The 19,433-nt window shown below is 35.2% G+C and overlaps 1 protein-coding gene across 1 annotated transcript; it reads left to right on the top strand.

The window, feature by feature from the left end:
* The first annotated feature begins 3,481 nt into the window (after nucleotides 1-3,481).
* On the top strand, nucleotides 3,482-18,970 carry masp2 (MBL associated serine protease 2). The gene is made up of 11 exons (XM_051096333.1): nucleotides 3,482-3,641; nucleotides 3,746-3,971; nucleotides 4,387-4,564; nucleotides 6,071-6,202; nucleotides 10,715-10,911; nucleotides 12,846-12,993; nucleotides 13,113-13,231; nucleotides 13,316-13,394; nucleotides 16,647-16,769; nucleotides 16,879-16,953; nucleotides 18,030-18,970. The coding sequence occupies exons 1-11, from the start codon at nucleotides 3,631-3,633 to the stop codon at nucleotides 18,809-18,811; spliced, it is 2,070 nt and encodes a 689-aa protein (XP_050952290.1). The 5' UTR covers nucleotides 3,482-3,630; the 3' UTR covers nucleotides 18,812-18,970.
* The last annotated feature ends 463 nt before the right edge of the window (nucleotides 18,971-19,433 follow it).

Here is a 19,433-nt window from a genome sequence, read left to right as displayed (position 1 = left end):
TGCTAGTTGTTGCTTGGATGCATGTGCTTGTTTGCGTCCAGGCTGTACCTGAGGTGCTTTTTCAGATGTTTTAAATACAAAGCTACACAAAACAGTGTCAATTATATAAAACAAGGCTAATGGGATGGAATATGTCTACCGCTGCCTGATAGAATGATGGACTGTTTTAATTATAGTTCACCTAATGCTTCAAGCCGTCCTCTGGGTTGTAGTACATACTCTGCAACAGAAGATGCAAGTACTTGAAGAGTGACTCATCTTTTCAAAATGAACTTCATCTATACTTATAAAAGGAAGTAAAGAGCTCTAAACGGTGTTCGAATTAGACATGAGCTTTACCACTTGCTGATGCACTGACAAGTATCTGTCTCTGACGTAGAGTCACTTAAGAGTAAATGAATGTGTAGTGATTGTCTAATTCACTGGATTCGGCTGTCGTCAATAACATAAATTTGCGCTGGCTAAACATTTCTCTCATTGTTATATAAAATGTTTCTTTATTAGCAAAAGTGCAGATAGTAAAAACACACTTGCCGCAGGCTTTGCGTTGTAAGAAATTGGCAGATTACATTTACAGCACTTAAATATATTTGCTTTGTTTGAAATTGATAGTCGACAGCACACAGGAAAATGGAGGGAAAAGTTTCAAGATATGACTTGGGACAGATTTAGACATTGTGACACAGCTCTGACAGCATTCACGTATGATTTAAGTTTGGAAAACCATCTTTTTATTTGTCTAAAGGCAGCCTGGTTTGAATTACACATGAATTTACAAAGTGATATCAAGTTAGATGTAACATCACTGTGCTAGTAGCTGTAACTACACCATCTGGAACCAAAAATGCATCTTTCTCAAGTGACAACAATTTAAATGAAGCCATGCCTTCATTTTTTGCAAATGCAACATATTAAGATCTTAAATCCTAAATCATTAATTATATTTTAGCAGATGTTGTGTTAGTACGGCTGATTTTTGTAACTGACCTTGAACTGTCTAAAAACAGACTTTTTTCTGGGGTTTAAAAAGTATTAAAAACGTCTTAAATACAGCTTTAAAAGCTTTTTCTTACATTTTAATTCTTTTAATTCTTGCATCAAATCAATTTAGAGCTTGTCTGTCCAAATTATGGTTCTTTTGCAAAAGCCAAAAATTGCTCTTAATTTTTTTTCAATTTGCATTAAAAAGTCCTAAATCTCTTTTTCCCCCAAAACACGTTTCCAGTCTGAGTACTCAAGGGAGTTGGATAAACCAGTGTGAATGATTGTTTCTTCGTTAAGAATCACTTCAGCTGTGTCCCAACAACCTGTGACCTCTCGAGCAGGCATGATGACAGAGGTCAGTGCATTACACCTGGCTGCCACAATCAGCATGGGTATGTGCAGCTGGAAATTACCATTGTCATTTATGAGGATAATTATTGTAATCTCCTCATACATCAAGCATTACCAGCGTAGTGTATTGGAAATGAGGGGTCTATTAAAAGCTTGCTTATGGAACATTTGTTGCTTTATTCATTCTGTCTCTCTCTCTCTTGCTCACCCACTTTCTCTTTCTCTCTCTCTTTTTCTCACTCATTTTTAAATCATTAAATAACCATCTCATTCTGTGCCAAAAGGTTTAAATGAAAGGGACTGTAGCATTACAAAGGCATTTCAAATTAATTCTGCTCTCAAGGTAATTGGTACATACGACAGCAACAGGCTTTCAGTGTCACCTGTTGTTTTTTCATCATAAACATCTGCCCGTGGCACATAGCAGTTTGCATGTCTGAAAATGTCATAGGGCTGTAAATACTTTTTTTCATATTAGTGTGACTGTTCTACTTTTGCCTTTCATATTTGCAGTGTTATGTCTTTTAGTCATTATCACAGCACAGCCAAAAGTGATCAATAATTGGTGTTGGAAAAGTCATTTTATAATATTATTTTGGTCCATTTTGGTGTCTATGCCATTATTTCTGTCCTTTTAATATGCATATCCTATCATCTCAGTGTTACTGGATTGTGGATACTTGTTACTGTAAGTTTGTAATATTACAATGATTCTCTGTGTTGATAAATGTTTATCAATATCAATATCCAAAATATACAGTGGGGTATGAAATCACTAATCACTAGAGTGAAAATTCTATTGTGCAAATTTCTAGTTAATATATAAATTAAAATTATACTACTAGGATAGTAATTTGATTAAAAAGTTGAATTAAAAACAATTTTAGAAGATTTTAAGCCAACATGCTCACTGTTACAAATTGACTTGATTTATTTGATTAGAGACCTTTGTTTAACAACTTTATGAAAGCCTGTCTCCGCCTCTGAATAAAAAATAAAAAAGGTAATTGCAACTTTTTATTTCACAATTCAGACTTTTTTTCTGACAGTTGAGAGTTTACATCTTACAGTTCTGCCTTTTTTTCTCAGAATTGCGTAATACAGACTTGCAATTCTTACTTTTTTCTCAGAACTGTGAGATAACTCGCAAGTCTGAGAAATTAAGTCAGAATTGTGTGATACAAACTTGCAAATGTGAGTTCTAAAGTCAGAATTGTGAGACATAAACTTGCAATTTTGAGAAATAAACTCGCAATCCTGAGAAAAAGTCAGAATTGTGAGATAGAAGCTCGTAACAGAATCCCACAATTCTGACTTTTCTGATTTTATTACACGATTCTGAGAAAAAAAGTCAGAATTGCATGTTTTTATCTTGAAATTCTGACTCTTGCAATTGAGTTTATATCACACAATTTTGAGAAAAAAAGTCAGAATTGTGAGTTTATGTCACACAATTCTGACTTTATAACTCGCAATTGCAAGTTTATATCACACAAGTCTTAGAAAAAAAAGTCAGAATTGTGAGTTTATATCATGCAGTTATAAGAAAAAAAGTCAGAATTGTGAGAAGTTGCAATAACCTTTTAAAAAAAATTTATTCAGTGGTGGAAATGGGCTTCGCTACAACTCAGGTTTTTTTTTTCTAAATTTTGAAAAAAATCTTTTCAAGTTTATTTTTTTATGTGGTATAATTTGGACCCCTATGTATATTTAAATAAACATACACTTTTGAAAACTTTTGGAAGCTATTAAGAAAACTTCATACATTTTTCCCTGTGTTTTTATTTTTCTTTTTTTCTACAAACCAAAGTTGTATCTACATGTACACAGACACACACACACACACACAGAGAAATCAATTATTGACGACTGGTCAGAAGGACACATTGCAAAAACAAGAGTTCATTTGCTGCCAGTTAAACCAGAATTTTATAGTCAACATAAAAGCCATTATTAATCAAATGTTTAAATTTCTTGGTCTGAATGTGATTCCTTCTTTGTTTTTGTTGTACAGAAAAAAACAATGACAACATCTATTGTTTAAGGAGAATAAAGGAGATGTCAAGCGTGACAGCAAAGGTTAACTTCTGTACCAATACAGCATGTCTTCAATTCAATAGCTGATACTGACATTTGACAGACAGTGATGAAAACCAAAAGTACTGTTGATGTTCAGTGCTGTGTTTACACAGAGCCATTTATTCAGCTAGTTCATTAACCTAGAGGACATTAGAGTTCTGCAAAGGTGATTAGGACATTTTTTGTGAGATGAACTGAGGTTTATGGTGTTCTGGAATGATGAACGGGTATGTGTTCACCGTGGAGTGGGAACAGTTCCCCCCATGTTTCGGTTTTAATGTGTTGAGAAAGCTTCAATACGTTATCAGTAATAGACCTTTTTGTTTTGCAGCTGTTTTGGTGTATCTTTGGCATTCGCCACCCTGCTTCCATTAGCACTTGGCTTACAGCTGACAGGACTATTTGGGAGCTTCACCTCACCAAACTTCCCAAATGTCTATCCTAACAACCAGCGTATGGTGTGGAATATTACAGGACCAGAGGGACACAGATTACGACTCTACTTCACATATTTTAGCCTGGAGCCTTCTCATCGTTGCGAATATGACTACGTTCAGGTTAGATCCATGTCTTCAACAGAACTTTAAATGTGGGGTCATTTTATGGGGGAATATATGTGCACATCAAAGTGCATGAGTTACGGTTCTAGATTAAGCTTCACATTTCAGGATATTTCAGATATTAATTCAGTGAAATCATATGTGAATCTGCAACCAATACAAACAAGCTTCTGTTATATTCATACTGCCTGTTAGTTCCTTATAGTATGATAACAAAATAAATACAAATTTATTTATGATTCTATCAGAATACAAATTAAACCTCTCTGTCATGAAATTAAATGCATGATTTGACTGCTGCATAGTTTCTAATGTAGCTCCTAGCATGCTAACTAAGCTTGTTATGTGAAATACAGGATCCCCACGTGTCCATGTGTGCTTATAATAGTTATTACTTGCTAAAACATTCCAGGTGTTCACAGAAGCAAATGACACTGTCCGGTTCTGTGGTGAGGCAGAGAAAAATTACGGTGATGCACCCAAAAACACTGTCATCTATTCTGCCACCAACACCATGTCCGTGCTCTTCAGATCAGATTACTCCAATGAGGACCGATTCACAGGCTTCCAGGCATTTTTTTCCGCCGAAGGTGATGGAGATAATGAATTTACAGCATGACTGTTTCTCTCATGGCATGATTGTTCCTCTCTTTTGGCGTCACCTCTTGCTGCAAAGGCTAAGGATTAAACTAGATAAAAAATAACTTATCGCAGCAAGCCGATATACAGCCATATCACACTGCTACAAGTGTGATATTGCATTTATAAAACAGTTTGACGGAAAGAGTGTGTAAATACATAAATAACAACAAGGGAGTATCTTTAAAAACCCTCTTTTGTGCAGAACTACATTCTTCCTCCATTGATTTAAATCCGAAGTTGACAGTTTAACAGCTGAGACCAAGCCTCCGGTACTAATTCAGAAACGTCACTTTAGAACTAGTAACGAAGGAACGTTGAGTTGCTTCACTGAAAGCTGATTGTACTACTGGATGAAAACCTCACTGTATTATGTAGAGTGTAATATTATGAGAGAGATTACTTGCATCTGATACAGCATTCATTCTTCAGCTCAATCTCATGGTCACAAAAAAACATTAGTTTGAATGTCCGCCGAGGAAAGCCATATCTTTGTTGTACTATCCTTTCATCTGTTAAGGGTGGTTTCTGATGACAGCGCTGCTCAAGTGTTGTTGAAAGTAAAAATAACTTCATTATTTACAGTGTTTCAGTCTTTTTCAATATAAAAGTCTTTACTGGTGACTCACTCATAAAAACAGTCTCCTGTCACTATTTAATGGCGGAATAATGTAACTAAAATCACCATCACGAACACACACTGCTTCTCAATGCTAAATACTATTATTAAATATGACTATTATTGTATAAAATATTATTTATTGAATATAATATTTAATAAGCAACAGCCAAAATAAAAGTTGCTAGGCAATTCAGTCAAAAGTACAAAGGCAGCGCTCTGATATACAGCATTAAATTTATATAAACATGATGAGATTTTGCCCTCAGCCAAAACTATTTGCTCTGGAACAAATAATAGATTAATGGGACCAAAGACTGTCCATTAGATTTTTACCCCAAACAAATTGTATCTCATGTTTAACCACTATAGAGACATCAGAGCCAGCTGAAAATTCCAGAATATCTGGCCAAGGTGAGGCTGCTCTCGACGGGTTCATGAGCGCTGAACAGCCGCTGACACACTGGAGCTCACATCTCCGAAAAAATCAAAGCAAATTTTCAAATAGATGTTACCTTAATTAACAAACTGCATATTTGAAGTCTAAACAAGTACACATTCTTGCATAAAATCTCTTAAAGCTACATTCTGTGACATAAAATTACTATTATTTATAAAATAACAGTGGATTTGGGCATCCACCATGAAATCCCGCAAGCGGAGTGATACAAACGGTGAAATGGTTGGAGTTCTGATATCACTAGGACCAGAAAGAACTGTTGTATAAAAATATATAGTATTCACACACCATTTTATCATACATGTGTTGATCGTAGTGGAAGTCCAAATCCATACAAGTGAGAACTGTTGCTAAACAGCCTCTTTTTACTCTTTACAGACATTGATGAGTGCCTGAGCACTGTGGATGGAGAGCCTATGTGTGACCATTATTGCCATAATTATGTGGGGGGCTTTTACTGCACTTGCAGATTGGGATACCAACTCCACGATGATAAAAGACACTGCCCTGGTAAGATAACGGATACCAGAACAGATGAAACCCCTGGCCTGTAGTTTTTCTGCTTATTGATTATGAACTGTATGGGGCATTATATGATATTATATACAATGATGTGTACATTCATTTTCACACCAAAGTTAGTTCCAAAATATACACTATAAATAGCATGTAAAGCACTGAGACACAATAGAGGTTGCTTATAGTTTTCTGTTTAATTAAACATTGTTTTTTGATAGTCTGTGCACACTGCCTGCCTATGTATTTACGCTAAAATCTCAGTGCTACGCAAGCTTTCACTATTGTATATTGACATGGTGGTAGCAACCTATTTCTGTCATATTTCTAATAGCTGTCTATCACAAATAATTACATTGTAGTATATTATATATAGTATGTTATGTTAAACTATTAGATTTAAGTAATGAGTTCCAGAAGCTTTAAACTGTTACACTGTTAGTGTTGATTTTGTCAATTTTGTGTCTGCGCCAATAGCCTCGTGGTTAGCTTGTTGACATATAGCGCCATTACGCTGCGGGCAACCCGAGTTCGAATCCCAACTTGTTGACCTTTCCCAATCCCAGCCACTTCGCTTTCTGTCCAACTACACTATCCTATCCAAATAAAGGCATACAAATGCCTAAAAAAAAAGATTCAATTTTGTGTTCATTTTCTCAAATTTGCATACACTTGTGCTGCTTTGGAAATTGGAAATTGTGGTGGCCACTGAAGCTAAACGCCAACATGATTGTGCAGCCCAAAGTGAAGTCCATTATTAGTTTATCTGATTCATAAAAACTCTTTGATTGTGCAACTAAAAGCTCTCTCTTAAAGCGATAGTTCAGCCAAAAATGACAATTCTGTCATCATTTAATCACCCTCAAGTTGTTCCAACCTTGTGACTTTGCCTGTGTGCGTATAATACAAAAAAGGAAAGAACGAAAATCAGAAAGATTTAGAAAAACATAAGAATGAGTAAATGAGTTTTAATTTTGGGTAAGCATAATCTTTGTAAAGTGACCTTGGGCTTTGAAAAAGGCACGCTCTAAAAATTCTGGGTTTAAAAACAATGTTTTTAATGTTTAAAAAGTTTTATTTAACTAAAAAATGACTATATGGCTGGCACAAAATGAACCCATGGTTGTAAATTAAAAATCAGACACATAATTACTAGAGGCAAAAGCAATATTCAGAAGGTGATTGAAAAATGTAACATTGAAAATGTTAATTATTTAATTATTACTTATTCAACTTATTAATAAATGTTCATTTTTGTACATATTAATAAATATTCATTTCCAACCTATTTGGAGTTCATTTTTAGCAAGAAATATAGTTGAGTTAAACATTTAAACCAATTAACGGCTGGTTCATTTTTGAGATTTTTGGGTTTGTTCATATTTCACCCAGTGCTGAGAGTGCACTATAAAAATATAACACATTATTATAATTACTTTTTAACTGAATTTATTATAGTACTTTTAGCATTATCATTGATCAGTATCCAGCAACAAACAGCACTAAATGTGTATATGAGCAACAGACTGTCTCTTTGTCTGTAATCTAAGATATGTAGGCATATTTGTTCTTAAGAAAGCTTCTAGCTGTGTAAATTCTGTGGAAATCCCAATATTTAAAGGAAATATTGTCATACAGCTTAATACTGATTTATGCTCCGGTGTGCTCCTCTTGTACATCACAGATCTATTGAAACAGCGGTCACAGCAACAGGCTGGGCAGCCACGGCTCACCACACACTATCTATCAGCCCTGTCAACAGCTCTTGATTGAGCTAGCATAGCCTATAATCAAGCAGGAAATAGAGTCACCAAATAGGGGTTTGTCATATCATTGATAGGGAGGACGATAGACTGCATGGCATTTTTCAGGGAGGGTTTCGAATAGACAAATTTACATTTTCGACTTCCCCTCAGGTTGTGACAACTTTTGGCACAAATAGATTAGTCCCAAAACCTCCTCTCATTTAAAGTTCTAATGTTTACTGCGATTCTGGACAGTGCTAACTGGCTTTAGCCTGAAGCGTGCTTCAGTAACAGACTGATGATGATACAGTGGGCAGCGTCTCGCTAGTCTGCCTGTATAAAGCAGTTGATCTCTGTCACTCTAAGCGAGTCAGGGTTAATTACCATTGGTTCCTGAGGGAACGGTATTATAGGGATCAGTTGAAAATTGATACCTGTTTCGAGCTGTATACTGTGCTAATGGTGGGTAATTAATCACAATTACCAGCCTAGACATGCCTCTTAATTGTTTTTCTTTGCTAATGGGGAAGATAGAGACATCACATCATATTGCGCAAAAGGGAAGACAGAAACAATGACTTGTGTCTGAATCATTTAATCATATGAATTAGTAGACCTTTGCCCTACTCAGCTGAAATTCCCCATTTATAGCAATTATTTGGAGCATCTGCACTTTTGCGGCTTCATTGATTAAATTAATAGTTTGGCCAAAAATAAAAATTCTATCTTCATTTACTCAACCTTAGTGTTTCAAACCTGTATGACTTCTCTTTTTGGAACGCAAAAAGGATAAATGTGACCTAAATGTGATTTATATGATATTCAAAGTCTTCTAAAGCCATTTGATAGCTTTGTGTGAGAAATAGAAGTCTTTATTCTAAAAATCTTCCCATACAGTAAGCTGTTTCTATTTGAGAATTGCTACTACTGGATCATTTAGTCAGTGAGCCAATTCTTGAGTGAATCATTCAGACTGAATCAGTTGATTTGTTTAAAAGATTTAACTCAAAAGATTGATTTGTTCCTGAATCAGCCATCACTACTTCCTTTAAGAATTTGCCTAGGTGTACGATAAGTTTCTGTGAGTTTTAGTGTTTTAGTAAATGTTTTTATTATAATAAAGTATTATTTTGAAACTTTTATTGTACTGTTACGTCCTTTGAAGCCTTACTGTAGCTCAAACAGTAGAGCATTGTGTTAGCAACACCAAGGTCATGGGTTCAATTCCCAAGGAAAAAAGAACTAATTAAACATGTACCTTGAATCCACTTTGCTATCCGCTTTGGATAAAAGTGTCTGCCAAACACTTAAATACAAAAATAAATATATAAAAAGCAAACAAGAAAGTTTTCAAAATTTCTTTTTTTGTGTTACACGAAAGAAAGTCAGTCAGATGGGTTTGCAGCAACTTGATGTTGATGATGGCATTTTCATTTTGGGGTGAACTATTCATGTATTTATTGAAGTGCTGTGCTTAAATAATGAACAGGCACGATTGAACATACAGATGAAGTCAAAAGTTTACATACACCATGCAGAATTTGCTAAATGATAATACAAAATGCATGTTATTTTTTATTTTGTACTGACCTGAATAATATATTTAAAATAAAAGACATTTACATACAGTCCACAAGAAAAAATAATAGTTGAATTTAAATTAAAAAAACAAACAAAAAAACCCTGTTCAAAAGTTTACTGAAGAATTCACATGCACTTACACTCCCCAGAAGACAAAATAAGTTAAATTTACCCTGATGTTCAAATTCAAAAAGTTTTCACCCCTCAGCTCTTAATGCATTGTGTTTTTTTCTGGAGCATCAATGAGCATTTGAACCTTGTGTAATAGTTGCATATCCCTCAGTCCCTCAGTTGTCCTCAGTGTGAAAATATAGATCTCAAAATCATTGTTGAAAAGGGTTCAAATACACAAACATGCTGAAAAACCAATAAATTTGTGGGACCTGAAGGATTTTTCTGAAGAACAGCAGGCAGTTTAACTTCATGATAACTTTTGAACAGGGTCATTTTTTGTATTTTCAACTACTATTTTACTCTTGTGGACTATATGTAAACATCTTTTATGTAAAATTCAGGTCAGTACTAAATAAACAATAACATGCATTTTGCAGGATCCCTGTTATTTTGGTAAAATGATTAACATTTTGCAGATTCTGCAAGGTGTATGTAAACTTTTGACTTCAACTGTATATTTCATTCTATTTGAAATTTCAATAACTACCAACTGATTTTTTGAATCATAAATGGAAATATAATAATAAATGGTAATAGCATGCAGTAAATGTAAACAGCAATCATCTGAGGCCTCATGTGATCCTTACATCTAAAGTTAAGGTTTGAGTAAAGATGTTCATTTATGTATTATGTCTTTTTACACATCACTCATCCATGTCAATAGCATAAATGCAAAAATAATAGCAAATTTACTACCTGAAAATTGTACTGCTATGACTGTTTCTAGCTGTAAAATGTTTGGATTTGCTAATGTATCTAATTGTAAAACATTATGTTTTTAACTCTCTATAAATGTCACTCTAAAAGTAAAATAGTGACTGAAAGCCCTTTCTGTGGCCATTTTACAGGTGGAAAGGTTTATTTACTCCTGAGCGTACCAAATCAATGTTGCAATTTCCTGCGGCCCGCAGTGTTAAATGTGGCATGAATAGTTGTCTGTTAAACGTATGTGTGTGTGCTTTTGACAATTCCTAGTGGGTGTGAAAATGCATTTTTTCCACTGTAGCTGAGTGTAGTGGGCAGGTGTTTCGGAAGAGGTCAGGAGAACTGAGCAGTCCAGAGTACCCAGGTGTTTACCCCAAGATGAGCCAGTGTGATTACACTATCAGTTTGATGGAAGGCTTCCAAGTGACCCTCGACTTCCAGGACATATTTGATGTGGAGACTCATCCTGAAATCCCCTGCCCTTATGACATCCTCAAGGTTGGTTATTTCACAATCAGCAAGCACTGACAGCACTCCAGCTAGGATGGTAGTTCAAACCTAAAACAACAGCCATAATAGTATGTGTGTGTACACATGTGTGAGTCACTTTAATGGGGTCCTTGTGGGTCCTTTGGGAACTCTCTATACCTCTGTCTGATAAAATAGAGATTGAAGAGCCAAGCTTTATGACAGACACACTTCACATATAGAACAGTTCACCCAAAATGATAGTTCTGTCATTACTTAAAAACCCAAATGACTTTCTTTTTTCTGCATAACACACAAAAAGATATTTTAGAAATTGTTTCAGTCATTAGGGTCTAAAATAACACTGAACCCCATTCATCTTCATTGTGTCAACTAAAGAAGCAAAACAGTATTTTATTTTATTTTATTTTTTATTTCACCCCCCAAAAATATCTTCTTTTATGTAGCATGGAAGAAAGTAAGTCAAACATGTTTGGAAAGACATGATTGACAGAATTTGGGTGAACTATGCCTATTTTATGTTGTAGGCTGATTTTACCAATTTTTTGAGTTGTCAGAAATGCTGGTTAACCTGTGATGTTTTTCTTGAGTTTTTTCAAGGGTCATAAACAAAACTCTGATGTGTTATGGAATGTGTGTGCAAAATGTCTATAATTTACCTAAAATTATAGTTTTTGTGTGTGTGTGCAGTTTGCTAGGAATCGAACCCATGATCTTGATGTTGCTTGTTGAAAACATTTTAACATCTGTAAAAATTTACAGAAATATTTATAGGAAAAATGTAAAAAAAAAAAAAAAAAAAGTTGTTAAATACAATTAATTGATTATATACAATCATATGTTCTCATGTGCTTTTTATTATGTGTGAGAAGTATTAATGTTGAAGATTTGCTATTTTTAACTGATTTTTTCATAGTGATTAAAGTGCAAATTAACTACAAATGAAAAGAACAAGACAGTTAACAAGATTATTAATGTGCAATAAGTAAAGAAAATATTAAAATAATAATAATACAATATTTTATATAGTTTACAGAATCACCACAGTCGTATATTGTTTTGTTTTATTTTTTATTTTAGTTATTTTATTTTATATTTTATTATTTTTTGTCTTATTATATTATTATATCTTCTTTTATGTAGCATGGAAGAAAGTAAGTCAAGCATGTTTGGAAAGACATGATTGACAGAATTTAGGTGAACATTTTTGGGTGAACTATCCCTATGTTATGCTGCAGGTAATTTTTGAGTTGTCAGAAATGCTGGTTAACCTGTGATGTTTTTCTTGAATTTTTTCATTTTCGATTCCTAGCAAACTGCACAAAAAGGTGTGTATGTGTGTGTGTGTATATATATTCTCTACGTATATGTACAATATTTTATATGGTTTACAGAATCCCTACAAACAGTTGTATATTGTTGCACTATACTGAGCTATATACTATAGCTTCAGGAAGATTGTTTATAGTGCAAGTTCTGTTTGAAGAGAGATATAATATGCCTTCTAGTGTCCTTGTTGGGTGTTAAGAAAGATTGATTTTAGAGTGGTTTACACACATAAGATTGGCTCTCCATGAAAATAAGCATGATAAGTGTTTAAGAGTGTTTACTTTCATCACTGATTTTTATACTCTGCATCAAAGCTCATTTGATTTTAATGACTAAATCCAATCCCATTTTATGGCGTTTAACAGCTTGTTATAGCTGCGGTCTTTCAGTTCGGCTTTTTTTCCCACTTCACTGCCTTTTAGTCTTCTCAGCACTGGTGTTAAGCGTCAAACTACTCCACTAATCACTGACCTGAAGGCTGTTGAATACATAATGTATGCTCTCTCATGCCCTCCACAACCGTCTATTATTTCTCCTCACCCTCCCACCTCCCAAGAGACTCGTTTATCTGTTGCCATTTGTATACACTGACAATTCAAACTGGTTTGTTTAAGATCACCGCAGGTAGAAGGGAATACGGACCGTTTTGCGGCAAGACCCCACCAAGAAAAATAGAGACGGGGACTCATGAAGTGCGTGTGACCTTCCGCTCAGACCACTCGGGGAAAAACAAAGGCTGGAAGATCAAGTATACCAGCACAGGTAGTTTGCAACACCCTTTTTTGTTCAGTTATATAAGTAATCACATTTAAATGACAAGTGGCCTGTTTTCCAGCATTTATGTTTTCATTACCAGTGCTCACTGTTCCCTGCTCTCATAGCGCAGCCGTGCCCAAACCCTGTGGCTCCTCGACATGGACGTATTCAGCCCCAGCAGTCTCAGTACATCATGACGGACACTTTCAATGTCATTTGTGATCAGGGCTATGAATTAACTCTGGTAACCTTTTACTTTCTCTAAGTATTAAGAAAAAGGGCTTGGTATGCTATTTATGGACTTAAAAGTGACTTTTTGAGTCTTTAGGGGGAGGACACTTTGCCCTTTTATCAAGCCACATGCCTGAAGGGTGGATTTTGGAATGGACCGATGCCTCAATGCAACAGTAAGTTGTTTAAGAATCCCAGATAAGCATGAAGCGTGTATAATCGTCAATGGTTGGTTTACTTGCGTACCGAAGAGAAGGTATGTTTTAAAACCTGAGGTGTTATTTCAAGCTGAAGTGAGTGAAATTCTTACTGCAAACTCAAAAAATAATTCTGATGAAATAGTGCTGACACTAATAACAAAAGGCATGTTTTTAATACATGTAGGATTTGCAGTTTTTCATAAAAAACAAAAACAATAACAATAAATGCACTTGGTAAAATGAATGATTATGCCAAAGAAAAGCTTACTTCAGAATACTTAAGATTACTAAGAATACTAAGATTTTTTTTTATTTTGAGGTGTGGATTACTTTGAGATATTCTTTGAATTTATTTGTTTGTCAAGTAAATTTATTTTATTCTAAATACATTTCAACACTTTTAATAGGAAAAAACTTTTTATTTAATCATTTATTTATTTAACAGGGAAAAAGGGTGTTTAAACAATTATTAAATATTGATAAAAAATACAGGAGTATGCAAAAACAACTGGTATATATGGAGGCCCGTTTCCGCCATTGAATAAAAAATACAAAAAGGTAATTGTTACTTTTCTCTCAATTCTTGACTTTTTTCTTGCAATTGCAAATTTACATCTCGCAGTTTCACAAAATTGGGACAAACTTACAATTCTAAATATTTTTATTCTCACAATTGCGACTTGAAATTCTTGAAATTCTGATTTTATAACACGCAATTGCGATATATTGTCAAAACTGTAAGATATAAACTCACAATTCTAAGAAGATATCAGTCTTTTCCCCTCAAAATTGGACTTTATAACTTGGATTTGTGAGTTTATGTCTCACAATTCTGAGAAAAAAGTCAGAATTGCAAGAAAAAAAGTCTGAATTGTGAGATACAAACTCAAAAATGCAAGAAAAAAGACAGAATTGGGAGTTTTTATCTTGCAGTGCTGACTTTAATAAATTTAATGCTGAATATAAAAACTCCCAATTAGGACATTTTTTCTCGCATCTGTGAGTTTATATCACGCAGTTCTGAGAAAAAAGTCAGAATTGCAAGAAAAAAAGTCTGAATTATGAGATACAAACTCAAAAATGCAAGAAAAAAGTCAGAATTGGGAGTTTTTATCTTGCAATGCTGACTTTAATAAATTTAATGCTGAATATAAAAACTCCCAATTAGGACATTTTTTCTCGCAACTGTGAGTTTATATCACGCAGTTCTGAGAAAAAAGTCAGAATTGCAAGAAAAAAAGTCTGAATTGTGAGATACAAACTCAAAAAATGTGAAAAAAGTCAGAATTGGGAGTTTTTATCTTGCAGTGCTGACTTTAATAAATTTAATGCTGAATATAAAAACTCCCAATTAGGACATTTTTCTTGCAACTGTGAGTTTATATCACGCAGTTCTGAGAAAAAACTCAGAATTGTGAGATATAAACTCACAATTGCGAGAAAAAATGTCAGAATTGGGAGTTTTTATATTGCAATGCTGACTTTATTTCTCGAAACTGTGAGCTTATATCACGCAATTCTGAGAAAAAAGTCAGAAATGCGAGATACAAACTCACAATTGCGAGAAACTGCATAATTGTGAGATACAAACTCAAAAATGCAAGAAAAAACTCAGAATTGTGAGTTTTATCTCGCACTTCTGACTTTATAACTTGCAATTGCAAGTTTATATCTCGCAATTCTGTCTTTCTCAGAATTGCGACTTTATTTTTCAGGATTGTGAGTTTGTATCATGCAATTCTAAGAAAAAGGTAAAAATTGTGAGATGTAAACTTGCAAGCGCGAGAAAAAAGTCAGAATTGTAAGATAAAAAGTCTCAATCACATTTTTTAAAAAATTTTATTCAATGGCGGAAATGGGCTTCCGTCGGTATAGGACTGAAAATAAACTTTTCATATATTCTCGACTTGCCGTATTGCAAATTCTCAGTCGGCTTAATTAAGTTATGCGAACTAAATGTCTTTTAGTTGAACCAACTGAACATTTTCAATACAACGATCAACATTAAAAAACGTTGAGATTTGACCACCAAAATCTTTTGGTGTACAAGGTTAAAAGTGTTAAAGGGGTGCTATTATGCTTTTTCACTTTTTGAATTTTAGTCAGTGTGTGGTGTGTCTTTGGACATAAAAAATGAGGTGGGGGATTAGTCAAACTTTAGCAATACAGCGTGGAAAACTGCTTCAACGAGACACAGTGCGGCAGGTATAAACACAGGCATTGAGTAGAGTGGCCGCTTCAGAGCAGTAACGCACCGCAGACGTGTGCAGTGTGTAGTAAGAGATTTATTCATCATACAGTGTAGATAGCTTCACTTATAACGCTTATGTTTTTTACAATGCATGAACTTGCACTAGAATAGGCTAGGCTGATCAGTGATGATGTTTTTTGATAATGTTAGGCTGCTTTTAGCCTTATGCTGGAGATGGTTTCGGGCAATGAAACGTTTGTAAAACAATTAAATAAATAAGCACGGTAATATCATGCATCTGCGATCTCGCAAGCTGAGGATGGAACTCAACACTACTGTAGCATATTATTTACTCACCCTCCATGCATCCTAGGTGTACATGACTTCCTTCTTTCAAAGGAATGCAATAGGAGTCTAATAAAGTGCATCCATCCATAATAAAAAGTGCCTCACATGGCTCCCGTGGGTCTTTTTGAAAGAAAAATATCCATATTTAAGATGTAAGATTCACTATTAATCTAGTTTGCGCTAACTGCCTTGACAAAGGGCGTGGCAGTATTAAAACACAGTCTAAGCTGTTCGCTAATCGCAACACACTGGAACAGCTAACCAATCATAACACATTTCCTTTTTTCGGAAGGCTGGCCTTCATTAAACCCGGAACTAATCGAGCTATTTGTGCCAGGCTGGGAGAAAGGTATTGTAATAATGTAAATTATGTGAAAAATAATGCGTTTTTCGAACCACCAAGCATTAGCGCATGTTCTAGTACACCCCCAAAACAAAATCAAGACTTTGACAAAGAGCATAATAGGACCCCTTTAAAATGTGATGAAAGAACAAACATAATTTACAGACCAAAAAACTTTTCTTTTTTTTTTTTAAATAGATTCAGCTCAAAAGGAAAGTAACAGTGATTGACAGTAAACAGATTTTCAGAACCAGACATTTAACTTAGGATATGCTTAGGGTTTGCCAACATTGTCATTCTTAGTGTGTATAAACTGTGTCAATAATTAAATGTCCCTCATTTGCAGTTGTTGATTGTGGAGATCCTGAAGAAGTGTGTAATGCAACTGTGAAATTCACCACAACCAAATATAAATCCGTGGTTAAGTATACGTGCGATGAATTCTACACAATGAAGGCTGGAACTAATGGTAAGGGGCAAATGTCACAGTATAGTACAGTATTTGGATGGCAACACATTGTACTACAGATGAATCATCACTGGAGGTTTAGCCATTATTTCTTTCTCTCTGAAATTAGGGGTCTATACCTGTGCACATGACGGCTACTGGAGAGATACCCTGGGTCGGAAAATACACCAGATATGTTCACCTAGTGAGTTTAATGCTGATATGGTTTATCAGTTTTATTCATTCACTACCATGTTTTATTATACACGACCATCAAAATTATGGAGACAATTGACTGTTTTTCATAATCTTCAAGGGTTACTTCACCCAAAAATGAAAATTCTGTAATTAATTACTCACCCTCACGCCGTTCCAAACCAGTAAGACCTTCGTTCATCTTCGAAACACAAATTAAGATATTTTTTGATGAAATCTGAGAGCTTTCTGACCCTACATAGAGAGCATGTAACTGAAATGTTCCCAGACCCCAAAAAGGTAGTAAGGACATTATTAAAATAGTCCATGTGACATCAGTGGTTCAACCATTATTTAACGAAGCTACAAGAATACTTTTTGTGCGCAAAGAAAACAAAAATAACTTTTAATAACTTTAACAAAAATGACTTTTACAACATTATTGAAAGTACCATTAAACATCTAGATTTTTTTTTTTTTGTCTGTGAAGAACCAGGATATATGAGAAAGGCTAATTGTAAGTGTGATTTCTAGACCTGGACAAGTGATGTAAATGATTGAAATCTTAACTTCATGAGCATTTTTAGAATGAATATGCATTTTTCTAGCTATGCCAAAATCTAAATATTTTATTGAGCAGAAATTGTGAATATAAATGTTTTTAAAAATCCAGTAAAGCATGGACAACTGGGGCAAGTCATAGTCAAAAAAGTTGAAGTTAGTCTAGTTAGCACCCATAGTCTTGTGGTTAGTGCATTGCCATATAGCGCAGCCGCGCTCATGGCGTCCCAAGTTCGAATCCCCCCTCAAGGTCCTTTGCTGATTCTGCTCCCCTCTCTTCTCCCAGTACTTTCTAGTCAGCTCTCCACTGTCCTCTCACAATAAAGGTGTAAAAACCCCATAGCCCATAAATATAACTTCAAAAAAAGAAAGTTGAGAACCATTAGTTTGTCAGCTTCACAGGTGGGTCCAAATTTTTTCCTTGTTGTTTATATCAGTGTCATTCCTATGTTAGATTTTTTGTGTCATATGTGAGAATACAAAAAAAAGAAAAAGAACATTGATCTGGTGTCTGCTGTGTTTCAGTTTGTGGCCAGCCGGAGATCAAGCTTTCCAAGGTGATTGGTGGGGAGAATGCAGAAAAGAAAGATATACCCTGGCAGGTCATGGTACGGATGGGCCAACGGTTTATTGGTGGCGCTTCTCTTGTTTCCGACAACTGGGTCCTCACTGCTGCTCATGTTTTGAAAAGCTACGCAGATACTTCCAACCTGCAGCTGAAGATGGGCATAGTCAAACAAAATGACAACGAGGCGGTAGTTGGCGTTCCACAGCAAATCTTCTTTCACCCTCAGTACCATCACGATAATGTTAACTTCAACCATGACATTGCCCTGATTAAACTGGAGTATAAGGTACCTGTTAGTAAAGCCGTCATGCCTGTGTGTTTGCCTGGGAGGGAAGAGCGGTTTGTTTTGAAGACTGATGACGTCGGGAAGGTGTCTGGATGGGGTGTGTCAAATATAAACAAACCCACGCTATCTTCTAGAAATCTGCAGTACGTACATTTACCTGTCACTGATTTTGAGGCATGTAAGGCTAAATATGACTCCACAATGACAGATAAAGGGAAACTAGTCGTGACAGAGAACATGATATGTGCTGGGACTGCTGACGGAGGAAAAGACTCCTGCCAGGGGGACAGTGGAGGGCCCTTTGCGTTTTTGGATACACAAAGTAGAAGTTGGTTTATAGGTGGCATTGTGTCATGGGGTCACGGTTGCGCCCAGCCTGGGTATAGTGGGGTTTATACTAAAGTGAGCAACTATCTTTCATGGATTGAAAAAATCATGTCTGAAAACAGTTGAACAGTGTTGAAGCGTTTGACTTTGAGTTGTACGTAACAGCTTTGCATGTGACATCTCAGTCATAGACAATTTTTTCTGTCATTTAATTTTTGTGCAGCATTTTGGTTGGTGCTTGCCATTTTTAAATGCGCTTTATAAATAAACTAAACTAGAGGCTCACTATTTTTTTATGTATTAATTTATATATAATTTATATTTTCTTTAGTGAAAGAATGAAATAATGAAAATGGCATAACCCCGAGTTACTTCTTTTATTTTCATAAAGCTGCTGTTAATGCAGAGGTGTTTGTTTAAAAGTCAAGTAAGCTCAGGCATCATGATTTACAGTCATTAGGTTCTAATGCATTATGCATCTGATCTCAGAATTACTCTTGTTGTCTTCTATCACCGGGGACCGTAGGGTCTCTCCAGCCCTGTGTAATTACCTCTCCAGTGCTATTTTGGCCCAGTGGAGTTCTAATCATTCTCAAGCCTACTTAAACCTGTGTCCTATCACATAAACTTGAAGCATGAATAAATAAACAACTGAAAGTTTACTGCAAAAGCTGCACGCATTCAGAGCAGCATCTCATACCAGCATGTACCATTTAAATACATTCCAGTTTAACACATGCTTCACTGG

Source organism: Labeo rohita, chromosome 23 (genome assembly GCF_022985175.1).
Source record: "Labeo rohita strain BAU-BD-2019 chromosome 23, IGBB_LRoh.1.0, whole genome shotgun sequence".
Classification (NCBI taxonomy): Eukaryota; Metazoa; Chordata; class Actinopteri; order Cypriniformes; family Cyprinidae; genus Labeo; species Labeo rohita.
Note: the sequence above shows the minus strand (reverse complement) of the source record. Positions and strands in the feature narration are given on the sequence as shown.

Coding starts and splice junctions, on each gene's coding strand:
- masp2 (XM_051096333.1), top strand. Junction 6,203..10,714: donor TGATAAAAGACACTGCCCTG/GTAAGATAACGG, acceptor TTTCCACTGTAG/CTGAGTGTAGTGGGCAGGTG. Junction 16,954..18,029: donor ACACCAGATATGTTCACCTA/GTGAGTTTAATG, acceptor GCTGTGTTTCAG/TTTGTGGCCAGCCGGAGATC.